The sequence below is a fragment of the Myotis davidii genome, unplaced genomic scaffold (assembly GCF_000327345.1).
Source record: "Myotis davidii unplaced genomic scaffold, ASM32734v1 scaffold544, whole genome shotgun sequence".
In the NCBI taxonomy this organism is placed as follows: Eukaryota; Metazoa; Chordata; class Mammalia; order Chiroptera; family Vespertilionidae; genus Myotis; species Myotis davidii.
This window is the reverse complement of record NW_006297018.1, coordinates 1,383,690-1,408,717: the sequence shown is the minus strand read 5'-3', so window position 1 is coordinate 1,408,717 and position 25,028 is coordinate 1,383,690. Positions and strand designations below refer to the sequence as shown.

Here is a 25,028-nt window from a genome sequence, read left to right as displayed (position 1 = left end):
GCTGGGCAGCAGCCCTGAAGTCTCTCTCAGCAGGCTCAGCCATGACTAGTAGCGGGGAGCATAGTTGGTGGGGCTTTGTGTCCTCTAGGGCATTAAGAACCACTATCACAGAGAGCCATCTATATATATAAAGAGCCAGGGGCTGTCACATCCAAAACAACAGAACAGATGACTGAACAGACTGAGTGGGGTGACCAGGCCGGCAGGGGGGGCAGTTAGGGGTGATCAGGTCGGCAGGCAGAGGCATTTAGGGGTGATCAGGCTGGCAGGGGGGCCAGTTAGGGGCGACCAGGCAGGCAGGCAGGTGAGCAGTTAGGAGCCAGTGGTCCTGGATTGTGAGAGGCAGTCGGACATCCCCTGAAGGGTCCCAGATTGGAGAGGGTGCAGGCTCGGCTGAGGGGACCCCCGCGCCTCCCCCCCCGCCCCCGCATGAATTTCGTGCACCAGGCCTCTAGTCACTAATAGTGAGTGAGACTAGGGTGTCCTTCTGGTATGCTGAAGTGGAATCAAAGTGAGAAGTTACAATTTGGAGTAGAAGTTCCTTTAGAAGCACGCCCTGTGCCTTGCACAAAATAGGTGCACAGTAAATCACAGATATATTTTACTGTCATCTTTACTACTGTGCTATGTGTTAGACTAACTCTAATAACAACAGCCATGCTTCCCATCCTCTATAAAGACACTCCATAGTTTATCAGTTCATTTTTGAAAACTAAACAAGCAGAAAAACAAAAAAGAAAAACTTACTGTTTTTCTGGTTGCACAACTGCAATCTTTCTCTTCTGTTGTGCTGTAAAACAGGCAAAAAAAATCAGCTTGGTTAACTAGTTGGGTAAAAGCATTTCAAAAAATGGTTTTAAACCTGTTAGTTTTAAAGTAGCAATTTAAATACTGAAAAGTTATTTTATTCATGCCACAATTTTATCTTAATTGCTTCAAGCATAAAATAGACTTTGACTTATCAGAAGTGAGGTCTAAATAGAATTTAGTACATTTAATCTTATCACTACACACTGTCTATTTCACTTTAAAATGTGATTTAATAAGAAAGAAAAATAGCACACATATCATACCTCACATGAACACACCTGGTAAGATGAATTGTTGCAAGTACGATTACCAGATGACTTTTTTCCCCAAAGAAAGTGTGATAAGTCAAATAATGTTACCATAACGGCTACTCCCAAATTAGGATTAGAGGCATGTTCTTAAACTAAAACATTTTATTATTGAAAGGAGGGTTGGTATCTACCAAATGTGTCTATGAAATAGTAACATAAAACAGTCAATAATAATTTTTTAAAAAGAACATTTCCATTTCAGATTTATAATTGATTAGAACCACCTTAACAAAGACAGATCAGAGCTTTTGGCATCTATTTTGGTACAAATATTCCTGAAATTTCCAACATAAGCATAAATTAGTCCCAACAAAACATCTAAAGCTGTTGAGAGTTGGTGAGTTTAGACTTAGAGGGAAAAATAAAAAACGATGACTTGAGATTGAAATAATTATCCTGGGCTCAAAATTTTAGAAATATTTTAAAGTGAGGGTAATATATTACTCTCATTAGCTCAGTCTCACTGAACAGTATGGTATCTGAGAGATAAGAATCCTTTAAAATTCATTTTGCCTACAATCAGAGCTACCTTCTTTATTTTCACACAGTGTCCTACCCTAGTCTTGATGAATATCGATTAGGAGGACTCTAGATAAGTCCCCTTCAAAATCTGTTGACATCAGGAAATAAAAGGCCAACTCTGAGATGGAACTTTCTCTATAGCATTGCTCTGAAATTCTACATAAGTGATCCACATGTACATGTACTGTACATGTAATATACACTCAAGTGTACTGCTAGAAAGAAGTAAAGCTAGCATATAAATTACATTTTAAATACAAGAAATATAATCTGTGTCATAAAAATTAAACCCCTTAGCTTTAAGGAACCAAAATTTTAAATAATATTTTTGATATACCTATGGTAGAATATTTAATGCCAAGGTTTATTAGGTTTGAAGATTTTCAAATGGTACCTTTTCAAGATAATGACCTAATATTATAAAAATGTACCTTAAAACACACTATTGTACATACAGGATGTCCCCAAAAAAGTATGCACATTTTAGCAGGTGACAACTCAATTTTCAAAATCAAATGTATTTTAATAAACACTGCCTTTATAATTATTCGCAATGTGTGTATACATTTTTTGAGACACCCTATATTTAAGCGTGTGTATTGTGGGATTGGTTAACCACTAATATTGTTTTTTTCCCACTAATATTGTTTTAAGTTGGTACTGAATGTGATGTAATGCTCTTTTCAAAGTACAGTTGAAATCTCACTGGTCAATTAGTGCTAATAGTAGTTAAGAGTTTATATCTATGTCACTAAATTATTGGGACCAATTATGTATGACTCCTTTGGGATAAACCTCATCAAAAAATGTAGTCCTTTCTCAGATATGCTAATATAAAAATATAGTAGTTAGTCTAATTTTTTTAATAAAAATAATGAGCTGTATACAAAACAGAGAGAAGATTCCAGATATTTATTTTTGCCTCTCTGTGACCTTCAATTGTCCAGTCATTGTGACTTAGTTTATCAATCTGTGAAATGTTCATCTCATGCACTTAAAGAATAAATGAGATTTAAAAAAATTGGTGCTCTGTGGGAAATTTAAAACCTTTTCTTTGTTTACAACTTGGCTATCCTATCTTAACAAAATTGCCTATTTATTCATGCCAACCCTGGAGGTTATCCATCTGGGCTCCAAACTAGGCCATACTTACGGACTATTTTGTGAGGTGTAGTCAAAGGGTAAGAATTCGCTTCACACCAGCCCACTGGGAAGATGTCCATGGATTCAACATCAACAATAAACTCTGGAGCAGGAGTCTGCAGGCCTGCATTGAAAAGTTAAGACAATAGGTACAAACAGGTTTTACCAAAAAAGATACTGAGGAAGAAAGGAAAATACTGAGCATCCCTGAGACTGAGGAAAATATACTCCTGGATATTAAACACAAAACTGATAATAGCCTTATGACAGACACAAATGCCTGAAATATAAAACAGCAAGAGCATAAGGGGTTCAAATAGGGTGGGGGAGGGGGTGGAAAGGAGAGATCTTCGGACTGAAAATGGGAGGAGGAAGTAACCCAGAAACAATGCATCAGAGCCAGAAAAGCTAGAAGAGGGAACAAGTCTCTTCCTTTCCTAAGAATTTGAAATTAAAGAAATGTGGCTGAGCTTCAGGTGGGGGCCACAGGGCACACTTTTAAGCCACCAAGACATTCTTCACCCAGCACCAAGCAAAGATCAGCCTTTAGCTAATGAAAGTTAAACATGACTTTCTCTATAACACCAATTATGAGCAGTGAAAACAGATGACACAATTTCTCTAGGGAACATGTTCCTTTATAAGTTTGATTGGAGTTGATTATTTTGAATTCAGTTTGTGGCTTGCAGACTTTGGCCATGTCACACCACCGTCTGTATGTAGTATTGTCTTTTTAGTGGGGAACCTACCTACTTCCTGTTTCGTAATCATAATAATCATAATAAATCATAATAAATGCTGTGATAAATAAGCATCATAGTGGAGCCTCTGAAAAGGAGGAGAGATCTGGATGCAATACCTGCATTAGCTAAAGTTTCAAGTAGCTCTAGCTACTGAGGGAATAAAATTAGAATACAGAAAACTAGTGAAAAGAAGAAAATTCTACTCTGAATCAATAGTCCTTTAAACAAAAAAACACTCTGAGAGAAGATACTCTTGAACCAAGAATCAAAAGATAAGGGATCTATTAATAGAGATTGACTAATGGGCTCTGACCACTTAAATCTTAGTTTGCTTTGGTTTCTTCACTGAGAACCAAGATGAAAATAACACAGTGGAGCCTCGCACACATCCAGGTCATCACACGACATCTAATGATTTTTTAATCATATCACCTCAAAAACTTAACTTCCTAAAGCTAAATACCAGCAAACACAAAATGTGAGCTACAGTTATGTTGATTCCCAACTTCTCAAATCTCATTCTAGAGTAGACATTGTGAAAACAGAGTATGTTATTTGTCAGTGGAGGTTCCCAATTTAGTGTCAAACCAAAATAGTGATGCATATAGTGCAATCTGAATGCAGATTCTGGTATATGTGAGCACTGAAAACAGATTCGTAGACACACATATTATCATTGCTATTAGTCACTTTAAACTTTTGATTTGTTCCCAAAGAAAGCAATTACTGTTATTATCAATCTTAACTTACTTTTTGCTTAATTCTCCTATAATTTAAAAGATATATGCTAAATAAATGCAATCATGTTTATAGGGATTACTTTGGAATAGAAATCATTTGTCTCATACAACTCAACTGTGAAAATTAATAAACAGAAACCTCATTTAAATTTTGTAATTAATTTGAGAAGAGAAAGAAAGAAAGAGAAGCGTGCATTTGTTGTTCCACTTGTTTATGCATTCGTTGGTTGATTCTCGTATGTGCCCTGACCAGGACAAACCTGAAAACTTGGCATATCCAGATGACACTGTAACCAACTGAGCTACCTGGCGAGGGCAAACAGAAACCTCATTTAGAATGGAGGTTAGAAGAGAGAACTCTCACCCAAGTGTCACTCAATATGCACTCACTGCTGATCCCAAGGGAAGAGAGGTACCTGCATCTGACAGGAAGTGGTACTACTGTACCACCTCGCAGGAAGAAGCGTCTTCCTTGCCCAGTAACAGCTCAGCCCATGAGAGACCACCGCAACTCAGTCAATGAGAAGTCACTATACTTGAACTTTCAGTTGCTCCCAATGGACTCTTGCTTTACAACAGCCTCTCCCAACTCCAGAAAAGACTGCTTCTCTCCTTTGTTTCTGAACTTCCATGATGTGCCATTAGGCCACATATCCAGAATTACAATTCTTTGTTGTTCCCAAATAAGCCCATTTTGATGAAGAAATACCTGTCTATTTGTTCAAGGTCAACAATCAATATTTAACCTATTTGTCAAATAAGTAACAAGACATCCCAAACAAACAAAAGGTAAAGAAACTCTCCAAGTAGCTCAAAGGTGGAAGTGATTTTTCTTGTCCCCAAGGGCACACAGTTCTCCAGAGGTTGCAATGAAGAGGGTTGTTGGGTTATTTCCCTGTTACACAGGGGATGAAGTTGTTCTAGTCTTCAAACTCACAAAAATAGTGTGTGTTTCTCAGTTACTCAACAATTTTGCTCACAAATTGAATTCAGGTACTAGATATGTTTCTATTTCCATATTTACGTTTAGGTACAAATGACATTTTCAAGGTCAAAGTGGCATAAACTGAATGTTATAGCTTATTCCTTCCTGAATTATGACTTTTGTCTTCCAATGTTCTGCTAATTCAAACATCACATCATATTAATGCTTTAATATATACACTCTAACAATGTATACATTAATACATTTCTAAGGCTGTCTTTACAGTACTTTAAAATTCTTTGATCATGCTTTCCATTCAATTAAGCAAATATTTATGAGCTGCAATGTGTCAGCTATCATATCCTCAAGAAAGTTATAGTCCTGTCTTCCCTCCACCCCCAAATCTAGCCCATTAAGGCAAAAACTAATGGAAAAGTGGGTTCTTTGTCATCCAGGGAAGATTTCCAATCCTGTTCTGAATGATGGTACCAATTCTTTATTTCTCTTTATCAACCTTATGAATCTGGATACATCTGGCTGGACTCGGAATAGTTTTTTAGAACATAATCTCTTATAATCCATTAAAAATGTATACGGTGCTCTTTTCTTGATTATTCTAGGATTGCCAAAACCACGTATGCAAAGCTAGATGCTCCAGTAAGGACCGCTGTAACATATTTATCATTTCACAGGAAAATCTCTTATAAATGACACAAGACCATGGCTCAATCTCTGACTTTATTTCTGCTGCATCAAGTCAATATGGACTCTACTTATTTGTTCTTATCCAGATCCTTCATTTAAAAAAAACTTCAGGAAGCCTAAACCTCCATCTATGGAGAAGGAATTAAATAACTATCACACATCCATAAGATGGAATATCCTGCCGCAGTGAAAAAGTATAAGAAACCTCTTTATATACTTATATGTAAAAACATGTATGTATAGTTGAATACACAGAGTTCCGCAGGGTGCAGAATACTCTGTATATACAGTAGGCTACCATCTGTTTAAAAAAGAAAAATAACATATTTTTATATGTGCATGAAATAAATCTGGAAGAAAAAGCAAAATACTAATCCAGTGGGTGTCTGCTCAAAAAAGAACTGAGTGGCTGTAGGCTGAGGAGACAGGAGAGGTAGAGAGAATCTGACTAAAGATAGTTTCACTTATTTGGGGCCTTTGTGAATGAATTACTGATTTTACAATGACAACCTCACTATCATCACAATAACAACAACACAACACAAGATATTCGAAAAGGAGGAGTATGGATACACCCTAGCATACATAAATACAGTATTGCCATATAGGTCAGATTAATGAAGGACAAATCTGTCCTTAAAAGGGAACAAAGCTAAGCTAGGAATTATTTCACTGCTAAGAGGAGAAGGACTTTCCATACTCACAAAGCAATTGTACAAGCACCTAAATTTGTAAGAATCACTTTGGAACCTTAAAAAATATTGCAATTTGCTGTATCCAGAGACTGTGTCCTCAGACCAGAGGCTACCCTCCACTTCTACAAAACCCCACTTGCCCTTCTAAATACAGGAACTGTATCAGGGTTCAATCCAGCAGATGACTCTGGCCCTTGCCATTGACTGTGACCTGTTCTACTCAGAACATCAGGATGAAAGAAAGAGACAGTTTGTGATGATGCTGAAATCTTGGAAACACAGCCCTATCACATTACATAATTGCTTCATTCCCAGCAAACTATGAAAGAGAACAAACATGGCGAGCACAGCAATAGCAGATGCTACTGGGGGACTGGAGACAAGAGGGATGTGAGGGAAGAGACTAAGAGCCAACTGTGAGAAAGATAATGTATTTTCATTGACTCCAGTATTAGAACTGGAACGACCCCTCCATCTCAGTTAAAAGCTGGGATGGGAAGAAAGGCAAAGTTATTTAAGGAAACAAGTTCACCTTGTTCAGTGCCCTCATTAATAGTTAAAGGTCACACCAAATTGTGATGGGCTCAGCATGTGATTAAGAGGTACAGCACTAGAAGGATGAAGAGCTGATTGATTATGGTGAGCAAGCAAGAACTGGATGCTGGAAACCCCATGGGCCATCTGTCATGCTTCTTCCATTGTCAGATGCCCATCCAGGAGTAGGATTTTAGAGTATCCCTTTGTCAGCTCCGGAACTAAATTCCCAAGGAATAAAGAGAGGAGCGAGACTGTGGCTGGCAAGATCCAGATGTGATAGAATACAGACAACCTAAAGGAAAACCCCCATTTTATAGATCAGTAAACTGAGGTACAGAGAAAGATCAAACAGCCAGCAAGTGGCACACTCAGGTTTTCAATCCAAGTAGTCTAGTTCCAGAGCCTCAGAAAGCATATAAGGTGGGCAGCTTTCTCTTCCTCCCCCTTCTCTCCCCTCCCCTCCCCTCCCCTATCTCTCCTTTCCTCCCCTTCCCTCTCCTCTCCTCTCCTCCTGCGCTTACTGTTTCTGATTTATCTAGCAAGCCTTATTCCTCTTAGGGCCCCATATCCCTTCTGCAGAATTCCATTACGAGGTAACCATTGCCACCTACCACAAAGATGAAGAGCCAGATCTACCCTCTCTCTACAGGCAGATGATGTCAGGGTCAGACCTTTTGAACCGGAATGTGGTCAGTCAGAAGTCATAGTCATCACAACGGCAGCTTGAAAGCCCAAACTTTGCTTTGGTTCCTGCTGCAAAGCCTCCTGGAACCTCCATCCAAAGGCCTTCCTCCCAGATTCCCATTTTGTTGCGACAGCCAGAGCCAGTTCTGTTGCTGGCTACCAAGTACCTGTCTAACTGCTCCATAGCTTGGGGGACAAAGCAGATTTGTTGTGACGAAGGCCTGCTAGCAGGGGCAGCTCCCACTGCAGGGCCACCCTCTCTGACTGCAGGAAATTCTGCCCCATACCCTGATCTGCTAAAGCAGCTCCCCGCAACAGTGCCTCCTGCAGGCCATACCTCTTTAAAGGTTTAACCACCCACATTGACTAGAATGTGTAATTCTAGTGTAATTAGAATTGTGTAATTCTTTTCACATTTGCATTTCCCTTTGTTTCATTTTAGCAAGTCTAGCGAAATGCTTTTTAACCACCTGACTTTTTCACAAATCATGGGAAGGCTTAAGGGGCAGTTTTCTGCACCTGGTCTCCTAAAGAGAAGAGGTTGACTCACAAACGTTTCTTTGAAACCTGCCACACTCTGCCCATTTGACCTCTTAGAGTCCGTTACAAACTCCAGTGTGCGTGTGAATCACATGGGGAGGGGACTTTAAAGGCAGACCCCCAGGAATCTACATTTTAGCAGGACTCCCGTTGATTGTTGGTTATAATATGGAAGGTAGTTTCCTGGTACTGAACCAAGCATACGGAAAAACTGACCAAGAAGTCTTCGGATTTTAGCTGACAAGTATAAAATACCTCTTGTCGTTTCAAAATTTGGTTTGCAAAACAACCATTCTTAAGGGGCTGCTGTACCCTACATCACTTTCTCATTAGGGACCACAGATTTTACTTATTCCTCATGTTGATTCAGCAAACACTGCGTGAGCGCATGAACTCGTGTACAGACACTGTGCTATGTGATAGGCTATAGGCGAGGACGGGAGCACAGCCCTGTGCAATGGCTCACAGCACCAATCACAGAACATTTCAGCATTTAATACCAAGAAGAAATGAGGTTTTAGGACCCACAGAACTTAAAAACTGGAGGTACAGAAACTGGAGGTAGAGTCCATTCTTGACTGACATCACGGGCAAGAAAGCATAATCGGTATCTCAAGCAGAAAGGGACTGTAGCAGGAAACTAGGTGCCTATAAGATCCTTGGGAGGGATGGATGACAGAGGTCATGAGACCCACAATGGGCAATTTTAAGGCCACTGTGGCATCCCATGGGCAGGAAGCCGTGATCTGTGGCCTGCCACTGGCTCCAGTCCCTCTCACAACTCCAGTTTGTGAGGGAACATTGGGACTGCTGCAGCACCCCCAGAGACCCTTGGAGCTTAGGAATAGAAATGGATGCACCAAGTCCAGCTGCTAACACTCCAGGGCCTTGCTTGCCAGCAGGAGCAGCAGCAGGGAGGTCGCCCTTTGAAGCTCACATGAGTAGATAGATACCAGTGGTGGAGCCTGTTTTGAACTCAGTGCGCTATCGTGTATGGGCATCTGGGAGTTAATTCTAAGGTCCCCAGCCCCTGCAGGCAGAGAGGAAGGTGGGCTGTGGTGCTGAGAGCCAATCAGCCATCCCAGCATCCCCTCTTTCCACTTAATTGTAAAAGAATCTGTGTTGTGTGGAAATCAAACATACAACATCTTCGGTTCCATAATGAAATGTTGGAGGCTTATTCTCTTCAGCAAGTTAGCCAAGAAACAGTAAGTTTCATTTTTAACATTAAGTAACAAAGCAAGACATGTGTTGTTAGCTCTGCTCACATGTCGGGCATGTCAGTGGATAAACGGGAGGCATTTTCAGTAATGACTCACACCCCTGATATGGCGGTGTCATGCCCCTTCCCCTTAGTAATTTCCTTTCCTATCTCCACTTTCCCCTCACATTCAGTCTTCCTCTTGTGAAGAAGTGTAATATACATTTCCATCCCTTGCTTTGGTTGTTTTGTTTTAATGAAGATGTTTTCTTTATGTGTAAGTTCCTCTGCAGTCATGTGCAATTCCCCTAACCACTCCCCTGCCAACCCGATTGCCCCCAACTGCCCTCCCCTGCCAGTCTGGTCACCCCCAACTGCCTTCCCCTGCAGGCCTGGTTGCCCCCAACTGCCTTGCCCTGCTGGCCTGATCACCCACAACTGCCCTCCCCTGACAGCCATCTTGTGGCCGTGGGTGCCGTCATCTTTGAGGGCGTGGCAGTCAGTTAGCATACTCCCTCCTTATTGGCTGTGGGCGCTGCCATCTTTGAGGGAGTGACAGTCAATTAGCATATTCCCTCCTTATTGGCTGTGGGCGCCACCATCTTTGCAACAGTGTGAGGGGCAATTAGCAAATTCCCTCTTTACTAGATAGGATGCTCAGGCGGGTACACACGATTACCTAGAGCAGAGTATTACCATAGAGAAAGCACGACAATGTCCTTCTCAAAACACAAAGCCCCTTCATCAGAAACTGCCCTTGCTATCAGCAGCTTGTGAGAGCTTGAGATTCTTTCCAAATAGGCACCTAAAATAATATTACACAAATTTCATATTTTATTCAGTGCTCCCCCTTCAACATCGGCTCCTTTATAGACACTTAAAGAATGATCTGACTTCAAGAGAAGTGAAATATTAAATAAAAATCACCCTTTCAATGACCTACAAGTGGTCAATTAGCCATGTGTTGAAAATACTTCAAATCAATTTAATGCACAAATATAACTGATAAATTGTTATGAAGTACTTTATAAATTCAAAGTGTCGAATAAATGGTCTATAATCAGCATCACCATCATCATAAAAGTACTCAACAGGCACAAAGTGACCGTAGTGTATCGCTGACATTTTGTCCCCAGGACTGAGGAAAGAAAACACTATTACATAAAACTGAAATAATGAGAAATAAGTACCGGCAAGCTTGCTATTATATCAAACGGTAAATCTTCAGTAAGTGCCCAAACCAAAAACTAACAAAAACCCCCACACAATTTAAGACCGTTCAAGGAGATTGAGTGGAATTTAATTTATTTGATGAGACAAATGCATAATTTTGACCAATAATCCCAGGTAGATGATAGTCAACAGATTGTTTAAATTTTTTTCTTTAAATGTGCAAGGCCTGGAAAAATGGATAATTTACTTTCTGACCTGCTTCAGAAGACTAACTAACTCATTACTACAGAATGGAAGTACTCTGAAGAATAAGCAGAAGAGCTTCCATGTACTGACTTGTATTTTTTTTGCTATAAATCCACAAATTTATATCCAAAGAAAAACAGCAATTTGAATATAAATAAATTATGACTGCCAAATAATTTTAACCACAATGTGCTAAATAATAATGATGATACATGGACTCTGAACATTTCCAGTTTTGTTTTCAAATTAAGAATGTAAACAAGACTCCAATCTGGTGATATAGCTTAGCCTAGTATTAGGTAGCATGTTCGATTAAGGATTCAAAATCATCCAAGAGCTCTTATTTTTCCAAAAGCAGTTGAATCAACTTTACATGTAATAATGAAAATAAGGTCACACTACTGCTGTGGCTGCAGAGATATCGCTATTATGCCTGTGTCTACATTTTGGCTACTTCTACTAGAGGCCATTTTATTTGAAAAATAAAGCAATCAACTTTTTGAGAATTTCCTCTTATTTCAAACTAGAGGCCGAGTGCATGAATTCGTGCATGGTTGAGGTCCAGCTGGCCAGCCCAATTGGAATCGGGCTGGTGGGGGCAGGGAGGGGTCATGGGCAGTTGGTCGGCTGGCCCGACTCCGAATTGAGGGCAGGACCAGCCAGTGGGAGGGGCCACAGGTGGCCACACCCTGGTCGAACTCCTGGTTGAGGGGACAATTTGCATATTAGCCTTTTATTATATAGGATTGGAAATCTTAAACCATGGTAATGTTTTAAACTATTTTCTGGGAATTAACGACACCTATGATGTTTAGCTAAAATCACTGCTCTCTACCTTTCCCACTCTCCTGAACTGTAATGTTGATGAGATGGTAGGCCTATCTAAAAACTTTCAATGCTTGTTAGACCTGCTTACTGATGAAATAAGCATGAAGATATTAGCAGCAATTCTATGACCTTCCAAACTTTCTAGTCCAATGGTAATACAAGCATGTTAAAAGATCTAAAATATAGACCAGGAAAGCTAACATAACTTCATGATTCATATCTAGTCTTATTGTTTTTTCATAAACACTTTAAATAACTATTGAGTGCTGTGAAACTAAAAAACAATCAAACAAACAAAAAACTCAAAGTATTTTAAATCACAGAAAGATGGGAAAAACTTGGAGATCAAATTCATTTCAACTCTTTCTCATTGAAAATATAACATCTATAAAATATAGTTTCTATCTAAATTCAAAATCTGATCAAGGTTTTGTTTACAAAGTATATTATCCTGTGAATTATCTGTATAATTGTAAATAAAATGTAGCTATAAAGAACAGTTTAAACACCAACAAACAAGTATAAATCCTGTTTATTATACAGGGGTGGGCAAAAGTAGGTTTATAGTTGTGAATATACAAAACAGTTTATTCTTGTATTATTATTTATTAATTATTTTATTATTTATTTGTATTACAAGTATAAACCTACTTTTGCCCATGCCTGTATATTTGGGGAGAAAGTTGTCTCCATTTACTATTTTAAGGAAAATTAAACAACCATGGAAGAAACCAAAGTAAGGGTATTATTCACATTAAAATATACAATTCTATCCTCATAATAACCAAGACTTCATAATAACCAAGACCTCAAATACCAGTCTTAGTGACTCATATTAATTTAATTGTGACATTAGCTTTTATAATCATAGATGTAAAAAAGCCCACTGTGTTCCAAACATAATTATCACTCCAGCATCTCATTTCATGAAATTATTAAATTAAAATGAGAGCCTCTGTACAAACTTGTATTTGATTAGTATCACTTACTTGAGAACACTGAATAATTTAAGAGCTGTTTAAGTAAAAGGAATACAAAAAGGACAGTTCTAAGACCTGCTGGATGGATCCTAATTCTCCAGAATGGTTACAAAGCGGGCATACCTTCCAGGTGAAGCCACAGCAACCGCCCCTTCACCCTCACAACAGAGGCCACACAGAGCTCTCCTGGATTCCTGGGGTTTACGGCTTCAAGCTTCATGTTCTTTGTGAAACCCCGGCTGAATGATGTCTGAAAGAGAGAAATGACACTGAGCCATTGGCACCACAGCAAGACAGCGCGCAGCAACAAAGCTGGCCAACTGAGGAAGCAGACAGGCGCACAGGCACACGCGCACGCACAGACCTTATTTATCAGACGAGCAGGCTTGTCTTTCCCACCACTCATGGAGAAAGAACCATGCCTTCTTCATTTGTATCCTAGAAATTAGAGCTCTGCTTGGCACATAGCAGGTGCCTAATAATATGTGTTGAATGAGTGAGAGGATGAACACATGATCTCTTTCCAGCCACATATGCATCCTTACTCCTACAGATTCACTGAGATGCTAATCATTTCTTCCACTTCCCTAGATTCCTCACCAAGATCAGATCCTGGCACATTTGAGGTGGTAAGGACCGAGATCAAGGCTCTACCTTGAAGAGTGTCCTTTCGCGTGTCTCTCAGTGCAGGTGTCCTGGTGATGAATTCCCAGAGTTTTCCTTTATCTGAAATTATCTTTATTTTTCCTTTCTGCTTTTGGCTTATTTTTATTTACTTTCTATATTCACATTTCAAAAATTTACATATAGAAAAATGCACTCTTTTTGGTGCAGTGCTCTACGAGGGCAAGGCTGTTAGGGGAATACATACAGTCATGCGGCCACAACCACACTGGAGATACTGAGCAGTCCCTTCGCCCCCAAAACCCCTTGCACTGGCCTTTCGGTAATTATTTCCTTCCAGTAGCTCTGGACCACTGATTTGTTTTCTGCTCCTAAAATGCCACCTTTTCCATAATGTCATATAAGTGAAATCATATACTACGTAGCCTTTGAGTCTGGCTTCTTTCACTAAGGAAACGGCATTTGGGCATCACTCACGCTATTGCACGAATCAGTAATTTATTCTGTGCTACTGCTGAGTAGTTTATGTAGATATACCACAGTTTGTCCATCATTTACCAGTTGCAAGACATGTGAGTCATTTACAATTTTTGGTGATTGTGAATAAAGCCACTATAAACATTTAAGCACATGTTGTTGTGTGAACATTAATATATTAGTCAGCTCCGGCTGCCATAAAATACCACAGAGCTGGTAGCTTAAATAACAGAAATCTATTTTCTCACACTTCTGGGGACTGGAAGTCTGAGAACAGAGTGTCAGTGGAGTCAGTGGCATGCAAATGGCAGTCTTCTCCTTGTGTCTCCACCTGTTCTTTCCTCCAAGCTTGTGGCGTGTGCTCTTCTTATCGGGACACTGGATTAAGGCCCACCATATGACCTAATTTTACCTTAACTACCTCTTTAAAGACTCTAACTCCAAATACAGTCATATTCTGAGGTCCTGGGGTTAGGCCTTTAAAGCATGAATTTTGGAGGGACATAATGCAGCCTGTAACACTGTTTTCATTTCTCGAGAAACAGGATTGCTGGACCATATGGTAAATCTATAATAGTAAAAGCATAATATGCTAATTAGACTGGACAGCCAAATGACCTTCTGGACATCTTTCCAGACGATCTTCCAGATGAAGCCAGGGATGCGAGGGCCAAGCCCCTTGCATGAATTTCATGCAGCAGGCCTCTAGTGTACATATGTTTCTAAAAAACTGCCCCCCAAAACTGCCCAATTATTTTTGAATATATCATTTTGCATTCCCATCAGCACTGTATACAGTTCCAGTTGCTAAACATCCTCCCAACTGATACTGCCAGTTTTTCAAATTTTAGCCATTCTTATAGGTAAGGCTAGTGGCATCTCGCTGTGGCTTTAACATGTATTTTCCCTATGACTAATGACATTGAGCAGTTTTCACTTTTGTCATTAGTATATCTTCTTTGTTGAAGTGTATCATTATTTTTTAAAAATATATTCTTATTGATTTCAAAGAGGAAGGGAGAAGAAGAGAGAGAGAAACATCAATGCTGAGAGAGAATCACTGATCAGCTGCACGCCCCCCACTGGGGATGGAGCCCACAACCCAGGCATGTGCCCTTGACCAGAATCGAACCTAGACCCTTCATCCTCAGGCCGATGCTCTATCCACTGAGCCAAACAGGCTAGAGTGAAGAGTGTTGTTTTTACCTTCATTCTTGAAGTATATTTTTACTGGATATAGAATTGTAATTTTTTTTCTTACAGCACCCTAAAGAAGTTGGTTCACACTCTTTTGGCCTCTGTTGTTTCTCATGAAAAGTTTGTTATTATTCAAACTGTCTTCCTCTATTTGAAATGTATTATTTTTCTCTGGACACTTTCAAGAGTTTTTTTCTCAATGTTTATTGGTTATCAGCAATTTGACTATGTTGGGTTTCTTTGTATTTATGCTGCTTGGGGCTCATTAAGATTCCTGAAGCTCTAAATCTAGATCTTTCAGCTGCTTTGTTAATTAAGGATCACTATTTCTTCATATATTTTTTGTTCCACTTCTGGGTCTCCAGTTCACATGAGATTTTTCCTCAGATCCTCCAGATTCTCTTCATCTTCCTCTCAACCTCATGCCAACTTTTTTCTCTGTTCTTCAGATAGGATAATTTCTGTCTTCAATATCATAAACTCTTTCCTTGCTCATATCTATTCTGCTATTAAGCCCTTTCAATGAGTTTGCTTATTTCAGATATTGTATTTGTCAGTTTTAGAATTTCCCTTTTTTATACTTCTATTTCTGTTTTGGCACTTCCTATCTTTTCATTCATTAGAAGAATATTTTCCTTAACATCAATGCTTCTAAAACTTTAGAGGGTATCAAAATCACTTGGAAAGCCTTTAAAAACATAGGACTGCTGGGCCTCATCCTAAAGTCTGTGATTCAGTTTATTTGAAGTAAGACAATTTGTATTTCCAACACGGTGATGCTGAAGGAGCTGGCCTTAGGACCACACTTTGGGATCCAATGCTTTCCACTACTGAGCTTAGTTATAATAGGGACTTTAAAATACTTGACTGCTACCAACATCTGAGTCATTTTGGATTTGGTCTCTGTTCATTGTCTTTTCTATTGAAAATGAGTCAAATTTTCCTATTTCTTCATGTGTTGAGCAAGTTTGGATTGAAATCTGGATGTTTTGAATGTTATGTCATAGAAACCCTGGATTGTGGCATATTAATCCCAAGAGTGCTGATTTTTCTGTTATAGCAAGCAATTACCTTGGTTGGTCTCAAACTACACACTTGTCTCTTGAGAAGCAGCTCAGATCTTAATTCACTTCTTTCATCCTTAACCATTAGGCTGCTTGGAGTTTTCCTGGCAAATACATGGTTCGAGGATTTATACCCAGAATTTGTGGTTCCTCCTCCTGGCTCTCCCCTGTTTGTGATGCCTCTTACTTTCCAGTAGCTGTGGTTTCCTAAATTCTGTTATTGTGTTCTTATAATCACTTATAATCACTGTTTTAGTCATCTCATATGTTGTCACCTGTGGCTGACCTCAGGCCACTCATCTGAAAATTTGGGGATGATCACCCCACGGTCTTCTTTTTACTAAACACCTGCCTCCCTACCCCCAGTATCTCCCTGCTTTTGTTCCTGTTCTGCATCCTTCTGTAGCTGTTTTCATTCTGCCCAGTGTTTAGTTGCTATTTGCAAGAGGATGGATTCAGTATGAGCTTAGCCATTACTGGAAGCAAAATTCACTTTTAAATAAATGTGATATACAAATTTCCAGTCACCCACTTCTATAAATTTTAACCAGATATAACAATACCACATAAATATATATGTTTCAAAATATACAAACTGAGATAAACAAGTTCCTGTAAGTAACAGATTACATCTCTTTGTTACTGATGGAAGGAAACCAAGGTAACTCACATTTACATGTCTTTTTATATAAGTTAAGTTGAAATGAAAGTCTATCTCTATGTAAACAGAACAAAATTATCCAATGTATGTTAAGAGACCAATTTGCTCTTTTCCTTTATATTTCCTTGGAAATAAGAATCAAAACTACTCTATCTGGGTTATTTTCCTACAAACCATCCTAACTTATCCACACATATTATGTATTGAGCTTCTTTCTGATAATACAACTTGATAGGCTGGCTGCCTGTAAAGTCTCTAAATAAGTTAAAATGCCATTTATCCTACTTAATAAGGGAAAGCTACAACCACATAACTTCTGTTTGAGGGTAATTTATAAAGGATCCATGGCAAAACCGTTACCTGTGAGTTTATTTTACGAAGCATTTGGCCGTGTCAATCCATTTCAGAACTGCCTGTGATTGTTAAACATCCTCAGGGAAATGTCATCCATGTATCCACTTCTAAACTAACTCTCCTCTGCTATACACGAGATGTATGATTAAAAAATGAACTCATAATAAGCATACTGAAGAGCACTGTCGCAAGCAACTAAACTTCAGCCAAGTACCAGCAATGCAACTCATATGTCAACAGGCAGATAACAATCCTGTCGATTAAATAAATGAGGAGCCAGAAAAAAGGGGTCATATTTGTAACAAGTGCATCCCTAATAAATACACCAATGTATTTCCTAGAACAGATGTAATCTGGGTAGCTAAATCCTAAAAGCTCAGAGGCCACCTGGGGATGTGGCTACTAGCTCCACAATTAAAATGCATTTGGACAACAGCTGGCTGAATGGGAGCAGAGGACAGATAAAAAGAAGCTTTGGTCTCACAGAAAAAAACTCCTTAAATACAGGACCAAGCCACATGGGAAGATTTCCTTCCCAAAGCTGAAGAATCAAGGAAGGATTTTTATTCTTTTCAGGCAGAAAGCACAAAGTTAAGGGGTTTGAGGATATGATGAAGTGTTTCCATGATCCTGAACGAAAGGCCAGAAGGCCAGTAGATTTTGTCACAAGTGACGTCAACATGGTAAGAAGGTTAATAAAACCGCATTGGACTTCATAAGCCTAGAGTGATAACCGGCTGCTATCCTCATGGTGGCATGATTACACAGCTGCCCACTTCAAACCACCTAAACACTCACCATGCAGTTCTTTCAACTACAGAAGAACTGCCTTTGTGCAAAGGCCTTGGTCATCCAAGTAGAAAGTCCATTTAGTCATTTATAAAGCTTTGATTTCCACTCTGCCACTGACTTGTTTCTGTATTTAGGAGTACAAGTTGACCCAGTAATCAACCTGCTTAATTCTCCAAAATCTGTTTTTGACTTATGCTCAGTATTGAGTTTCTCTCTATTAAGTCAACCCTTTCCTCCTCTCAGTTTTCATATTCTGTTACCTTGCAGAACAAATTATAGGGAGGGCGGCAATGAATCAGCAACAATAGAAGCTCGTGTCTAGAAAACAAGTCTGTGATTCTGGAGCACTCTGCACTTAGTATCTGCAGTCCTCAGCTGGCAGACTGCGTCTTTTCTCAGCACAAGGAATTAGCTTCATCATGAAATATGTGTTCAACACACTAAACTATACATTGATGCCTCATTCTTAAATCAGAGATACTAATCTATGTCTCTTTTCATAGTTCCCCAGGGTTAATGAAATACAAATGAATAATTTATAAACTACTCAATACAACCAACTCTGATAACTAAGCAAATACATACATGTATGAGCACACACACACACACACACACCTATTTTATTTGTCACAAAAATCCTATTCCTATGCCAATAAGTTCTATTTGAACAAGGTAGGGGCTTAAAGTAAGCACAGCAAAGTACAAAATTGTTGGACTAGCATCCTAGCAAAATAATCTAATGCAAAAAAATTAAGATCATATTTTAAGAATATTCCTCAGGTACAGAGAATCTCCTATTGATGGCTTATCAATGTTATACCCCATAGTCACCAATAGCTATGCATAGCAAATGCACAGCTATTGGTGGCACAGTTTGTCCTCCCTCTTATACACTATGGAGTCATGGCTGGGGAACTAGGCAGGCATCTCCTAGCCTAATTCATGGTGCGGATGAGTGGCTGGTTCTCACTGAGTGAAAGGGAACAGAGTACCATGTGTCAGTATCGGCTACACTGCTTAGAACTAGGGCTATCCTCTCCTGGACTTCTCTCCCTATCTGCTCACCAGATCCAGGGGCTGAAACAAAAACATATCTAGCTCAAGGCTCACCACAATGAGAAGAACCAGCTAGAAATCCAGTACATCCTGTACCCTTCCCTCAGTGAGAACTAAATTTATAACATGTTTCAGCCACTATACCTTCAGTAATCAATTTGTTGCTACCTCCCAGAATTACTCTAACAGACAAGCTGAAAGGAGGACTTTTCAAAATTGTGAAAGTTTTGGGATTCCATAGAACACAGCAACACTCTACTCTTGCTCAATAAATAGAAAACAATTTATGGTGAGCAACAGCTATGGTAAAAGGAGTAGCAAGAAACAAGCATCTTACATTTTTGAAGCAGAAAGGAGGTGCTTCTTCCGTCCCATGCTGCTTGTGATAATCGGCCCAGTCGAAGTCCTGGCCGGAATAACCTGTGCAGGACAGAACATGGGCAACATTGATCAGGCTAAACACCGACAGTGAACAGCTTTACAGTCTCCCTAATTAAAACAATGAGGGGTGCAAGGATAGGCTCCCAAAAGGTGAAGCCTTTTCTTACACCTGACAGCACATCGGATTTTATGAGGGTCGAATGAAATATTTTGAAAAATGTGAAGTACTACATACAGGTAAGGTGCACCATTATTATCAGAATGCGGTGCCCAAAACCAGGTAAAGCTAAGGTGGAATTGACCCACGCCAGTGCATGACAATGGGTAGATCTGTTCTGGAGAAAAATAGATGATATTGAGGGAGGGGTTTGAGAAACAACTATTCATATATGCTAAATTTAATGAGATACAGATCTTACCAAAGTGGTTTTTTCTTTCTTTATTCATTTGATTTTGCGGGGAGGGTACACTTATAAAATATATATCCATCATAGCCACCACCACAAGATGTGGGAAAAGGTGAGAGAGGAAAACAGTTCTAAATTATAAAATAAGAACAGCGCTGAGTGCATGGCTTAACCTAGATGGGAAAATACATCTTAATGTATGAGTATTTGCATTTCCTGTGGAAAAAAGGACTGGGATAGAAATGAAAAATACAGTAGTAATTAGAATTCATTGAAACTGTATAAAATGTCACTATACCAATGATGGCGAATGTGTGACATGTGAACTCATTTTTTTGGTTGATTTTTCTTTGTTAAATGGCATTTAAATATATAAAATAAATATCAAAAATATAAGTCTTTGTTTTACTATGGTTGCAAATATCAAAACATTTCTATATGTGACATGGCACCAGAGTTAAGTTAGGGTTTTTCAAAATGCTGAAACACGGAGCTCAAAAGGCTCGCCATCACTGCACTATACTCTTCATTTAGTGTTTTCCCTTTATTGGTTTAAGTGAAAGTAAAATACATTTAAGTATATTTTTGATGCAAAAGAGACTGGAAATATTTCTTTTCCCGCATATTGTCATAAATTTATACCTGTAAATTCACTTAACATGGGGACTTTAGTTCCTAAATCCCACAATTGCAGAGTAATGACAGGAATTCTTTACTAAAGAAACTCAAGATACCGGTTGCCTCCTACCTCCGTCTGTACTCACAAGTACAAAATAATGTTCTTTTCATTAAGTCAGCACAATTTACCCAACTTTTCTTAAAATGGAGGCATTAACCAAGAAGGCAGCTGTCCTCCTCTGGCCCTCCCATGTCCTGCTCCCCATCAGTGGCAGAGGTACCCCCTTCCTTGTAAGACATCCCTCTCATTCTATGAAGACTGACAAGTCCTCACTTCTTCCCCATAAGGAGATAAGAAGTCTCAGAGTTTTGAGGTGCTATGTACTCTTTCTAGCTGGTTCTGAACAGGGCCAGCACATCTTCCAGCTGCCTTTCCCCCACGGCTTTCCAGAACCGCCCCTCCTGCCAGAGGCTCTTGCAGCAGAAATTTCTGGAAGGGATCAAACCAACTTTCTTCCAAATATTCATAAGCAAAATAAAACATGTGCTAAACAAGGTAATGCAAGTTCCTGTGCAATTACTATAATCTGCCACTTGAAGAGTAGTAGTCTGTCTGGAACTGTTTGGGGTCAAATACTCACATTAATGTATAAGAAAAGGAGAATTCCAACTGGTGAGACGTTACCTAACAGTACGAAGGGCACTGAACCAGGAGGGAGACTGATTTTAGATCCAGTTCTTCCAGGAACTAGATGGATCAAGGTAAAAGTAAATTAAACTTTCTATGCAACAAACTTTATCTACTACTTCAAAAAATAAGGAGGCGATCTTATAAAGTTCCCTCTAGCTGCTGCATTCCATGACTCAGAACCACCACTGCTAATAGTTCACTGTTGCTGCTTTGGATTTTTTTCCTTTCCTCTGTGCTTAATGTCCTTTTCTTCTCCCAGGAGAAACGTGTGGCAGGGCTGACAAACAGAGGTTATGTGACAAGACATTCCCTAGCTGAGCTCTCAATTGAACAGCTGAAGACAAGATGATCCCCTGCAACAGGACCCGATTTGTTTCGTGGTGTGGCCAGTCGACTGTTACAAAGTCAAGATCTCCTCTGTTCCATCTCTTCCCTATACTTCTGCTGCTTCCTTACTTAATTTTGTGAATGAGGAAACCTCATCAAGATCATAGGGGAAGAGAAAAATTAGGAAAAATGTATATAAATTGTAAACTATGTTCTGAGATAACATGAAATTTAGGTATTTTTTAAAATATATTTTTATTGATTTCAGAGAGGAAGGGAGAGTGAGAGAGAGAGATAGAAACATCAATGATGAGAGAGAATCACTGATTGGCCGCCTCCTGTACACCCGACACTGGGGATCAAGCCCACAACCCGGGCATGTGCCCTGACTGGGAATCGAACCATGACCTATTGGTTCATAAGTCAATGCTCAACCACTGAGCCACGCCAGTTGGGTGAAATGTAGGTATTCTTTATGGTCAATATCTGTTCAGATAAAATTTTCAACTTAGAAATCACCTCTACTTCTACAGACAGACATTTAGCAGGGTTCTCTAGAATTCAGTTCCTAATCGCCAAACTCCAATGGACTTTAACCCCCTCCATAAAATGCTATGCTCCATGGTTTCTTGGACCAACATTCAATCCTCTACAACCAGTCTTCACGACTCTATAGGAAGCCATTTTTAATCTAATAATTTCAAGGGATAACCAAGTCTTGCTGAGTACATAAGCCTACCACTAGAACTCTCTCCTTTCCCTGAACATTTGAACAGCCAAGGCTTCTCCTCCTCCTCCTCTTAGAGACCTTTATTCACTTCATCAGTTAAAATTCTTTTCCTTCGGGTTGATAATGAGCTCTCTTTGTAAGGTGGTTTTGTGACAGCTCAGAAAATAACTGCTACATAAAAACAAATTGCTGTGGCTGGTATAATAGAGACAACAGGGGTCAATTATACTCATTAATCAACAAAGACAGAACAAGAAGTACTAAGGCTTAACTTCAGCCAGGAAAACATGTTTTAAACCCGGGAGAGAGGGTAATAGCAGAGGGGAAAAGAAAATGAAGGCAAATCAAAACCCCTTAGGCTATTAAAATTTGCAGCAAGTTGCCATAGGAGACTGTTGAACCGCAACCACTAGAGTTATTTCAGCTTTTATTAGTGTTTATTCTGAATGAAGTTCCAACTGTTTCAGGTCCAAAAGGGAACAGGTCGATGACCCATTTCCATATGACACAAATTAATTGACATAAAGCAGCTCCACTTGCAAACATTGCTATTGGCAGTGCAAGTAGACAATGCTTTTAAAAAAAACAATTTGGCAGTAAAAATGTTCATGGACTTTGACACAATTTCATTTCTAGGAATTTATCCCATAAAAACAAACCTAAAAATACAAAAGAATGTTATACATTAAGATATAATGGCATTATTATTGATAATACTAACTGGGGATGGGTGGAGGCGGGGGGATGACTTTGTATCCAAATATAGAAAATGATTTGAAACTTATCCAAGTCCATGGAAAGTCATGCAGACATGAAACTGCACAGAGTCTATTTTTTTAAAAAAGTCATGATAAATGATTGTTATAGTTTTATTTTATTTTTTTATTACATATATTTTTATTGATTTCAGAGAGGAAGGGAGAGGGAGAGAGAGATAGAAACATCAGTGATGAGAGAGAATTATTGATCGGCTGCCTGCTACACACTTCTTACTGGAGACTGAGCCTGCAACTCGCGCATGTACCCTTGACCTTCCGGAATTGAACCCAGGACCCTTCAGTCCACAGGCCGATGCTCTATACACTGAGCCAAACTGGCTAGGGCAATTGCTATGATTTGAAATGAAAATATTGGTATAAGCATACACAGAATTATCTAATTTATATTAAAAATATGCAAAAAAGAAAAGCCTAGTGGTAAATATCAAAATAATTAACTGGGTGGTGGGATTCCTGGATACTTTTTTCTTCTACCTCTTTGCACTTTACAAGCTTTCACTAATGATCATGAGCTACTTCAATAATAAAAATTATTTGAAAGGGTAACATCTTTGCTCTATTTTAAAAGCTCATCAAGGCGCTGGTCAATCAATCAAGGGTTGATTCAGCTCGTGACTGCCTCCCCACAGCTGTCCTCTCACTTCTGGTGTGCTAACAGATTCCTGATGGTTCGAGTTCCCACAGGAAGTCAGATCTCTCCCCAGTACCAGCAATCAAATCGGGACAACCCTGAGACAATCATGGTGGTCAGACCTGTAGCCAGTGATTTGGGATGGAGGAGAGGGGAGGGTTACAAAAATATTTCCCTTTAGTAAAAGACACGACAGGAATAAGGGGTGCTTTTTTATGCTCAGTGGATATGACGAAAACTGTACAGTCTTAATAAAAAATAAAAACAGCAAAAGAATACCATGTTTTCCATCTCCCTGATTGGCAAAATGAAAAATGACAGTAATCCCACACTAGAATGACTGTTGGGGAGCAGATACTTTTATTCTGGTTGGTATCTAGCTTGATTAACTATTGCAGGTATCAATTTGGCAACAAGTGCCAAATTTTTAAGAAGGTGTCTACTTCTCCACTCTAGTCATTTGTTCACTTACATATCCATTCATTTAGAAATATTTAGTAAGTGTATGCTATACGCCAGGCAGGGTTTTAATACTAGGAATACAGAAATGAACAAAGCCCACAAAAATCCTTACTTCACAGAGCTTACATTTCAGTGAGAGGAGACAGATTATACACAAATATAAAAAGTCAGGTGATCACAAGTGCTAGAGAGAGAAAGTGGACAAGAGGCGTAGGAAGGGCTGCATCAAGGGAGGCCTTAAGGAAAAGTTGAAACGTAGAGGAATGGTGGAAGCGAACCATGTGTCAGGCGGAAGGACGGGCAAAAGCAAAATTCTAGCAAAAGATTGCAAGTTATAAAAAGATAATGTAATAAAATGTCAATTTTCCTAAGTTAATCTAGAAATCCAGTGCAATTGTGATTGATATTAAAGAGGGCAGCCGAACACCTCTTTAGAGGGCAGACCACCTCAAAATGCACCACCTGAGTCAGGACTGGGGAAGGGGAAGAGTGTGACCAGGAGAGAGCACAGTGAGCGCCAACGTCCTTTGGAGGGATGTGCCTGCCCCATGGTCCAGGAAGGGCAAGGTGGCCACAGTGAGGGAGCTGACTGGGCAACATCTTAGGAGATGAGGCCTTGCAGGCTGTTGCCATGACCAGGACTCGGCCACTGAGTAAGGTCTGAGCAGACAGAGGAGGAACAAGTGTGATTTACAGTTTAATAAGATCAGGGTGACTACTGTGTTGAGAGTAAATTGAGGGAAGCAGGAGGCCACTGCAAGTAACCCAGGTGAGATTTAAAGGAGCCCTGAACCCAGGAGGTGCTGATGAGGTGTGATCAGATCCCAAAAATGTCAACAGGATTCACGATGGATTACACATGGGATGTCAGAAATAGAGAGGCCAGGGTGCCTCGATTCTCAGTTCTATCTGTAATGCTCTATTTCACTTTTTAAAAATCTGAATCAAATATGGCAAAATGTTACAGCTCAGTCATGGTGGCAGGTCCATGGGG

The 25,028-nt window shown here is 39.5% G+C and overlaps 1 protein-coding gene across 3 annotated transcripts in view; it reads right to left on the bottom strand.

Annotated features, from left to right (window-relative positions):
- SFMBT2 (Scm-like with four mbt domains 2) overlaps window positions 1-25,028 on the bottom strand; it is a 183,959-nt gene that overhangs the window by 38,392 nt on the left and 120,539 nt on the right. For all 3 annotated transcript variants that reach the window (XM_015569734.1, XM_015569736.1, XM_015569735.1), the window contains 4 exons: window positions 19,346-19,428; window positions 12,907-13,033; window positions 2,797-2,910; window positions 748-790 (listed from right to left, as the gene is read on the bottom strand). In XM_015569734.1, coding sequence (XP_015425220.1) covers window positions 748-790; window positions 2,797-2,910; window positions 12,907-13,033; window positions 19,346-19,428 — 367 coding nt within the window. The remainder of the gene's footprint in view (window positions 1-747; window positions 791-2,796; window positions 2,911-12,906; window positions 13,034-19,345; window positions 19,429-25,028) is intronic.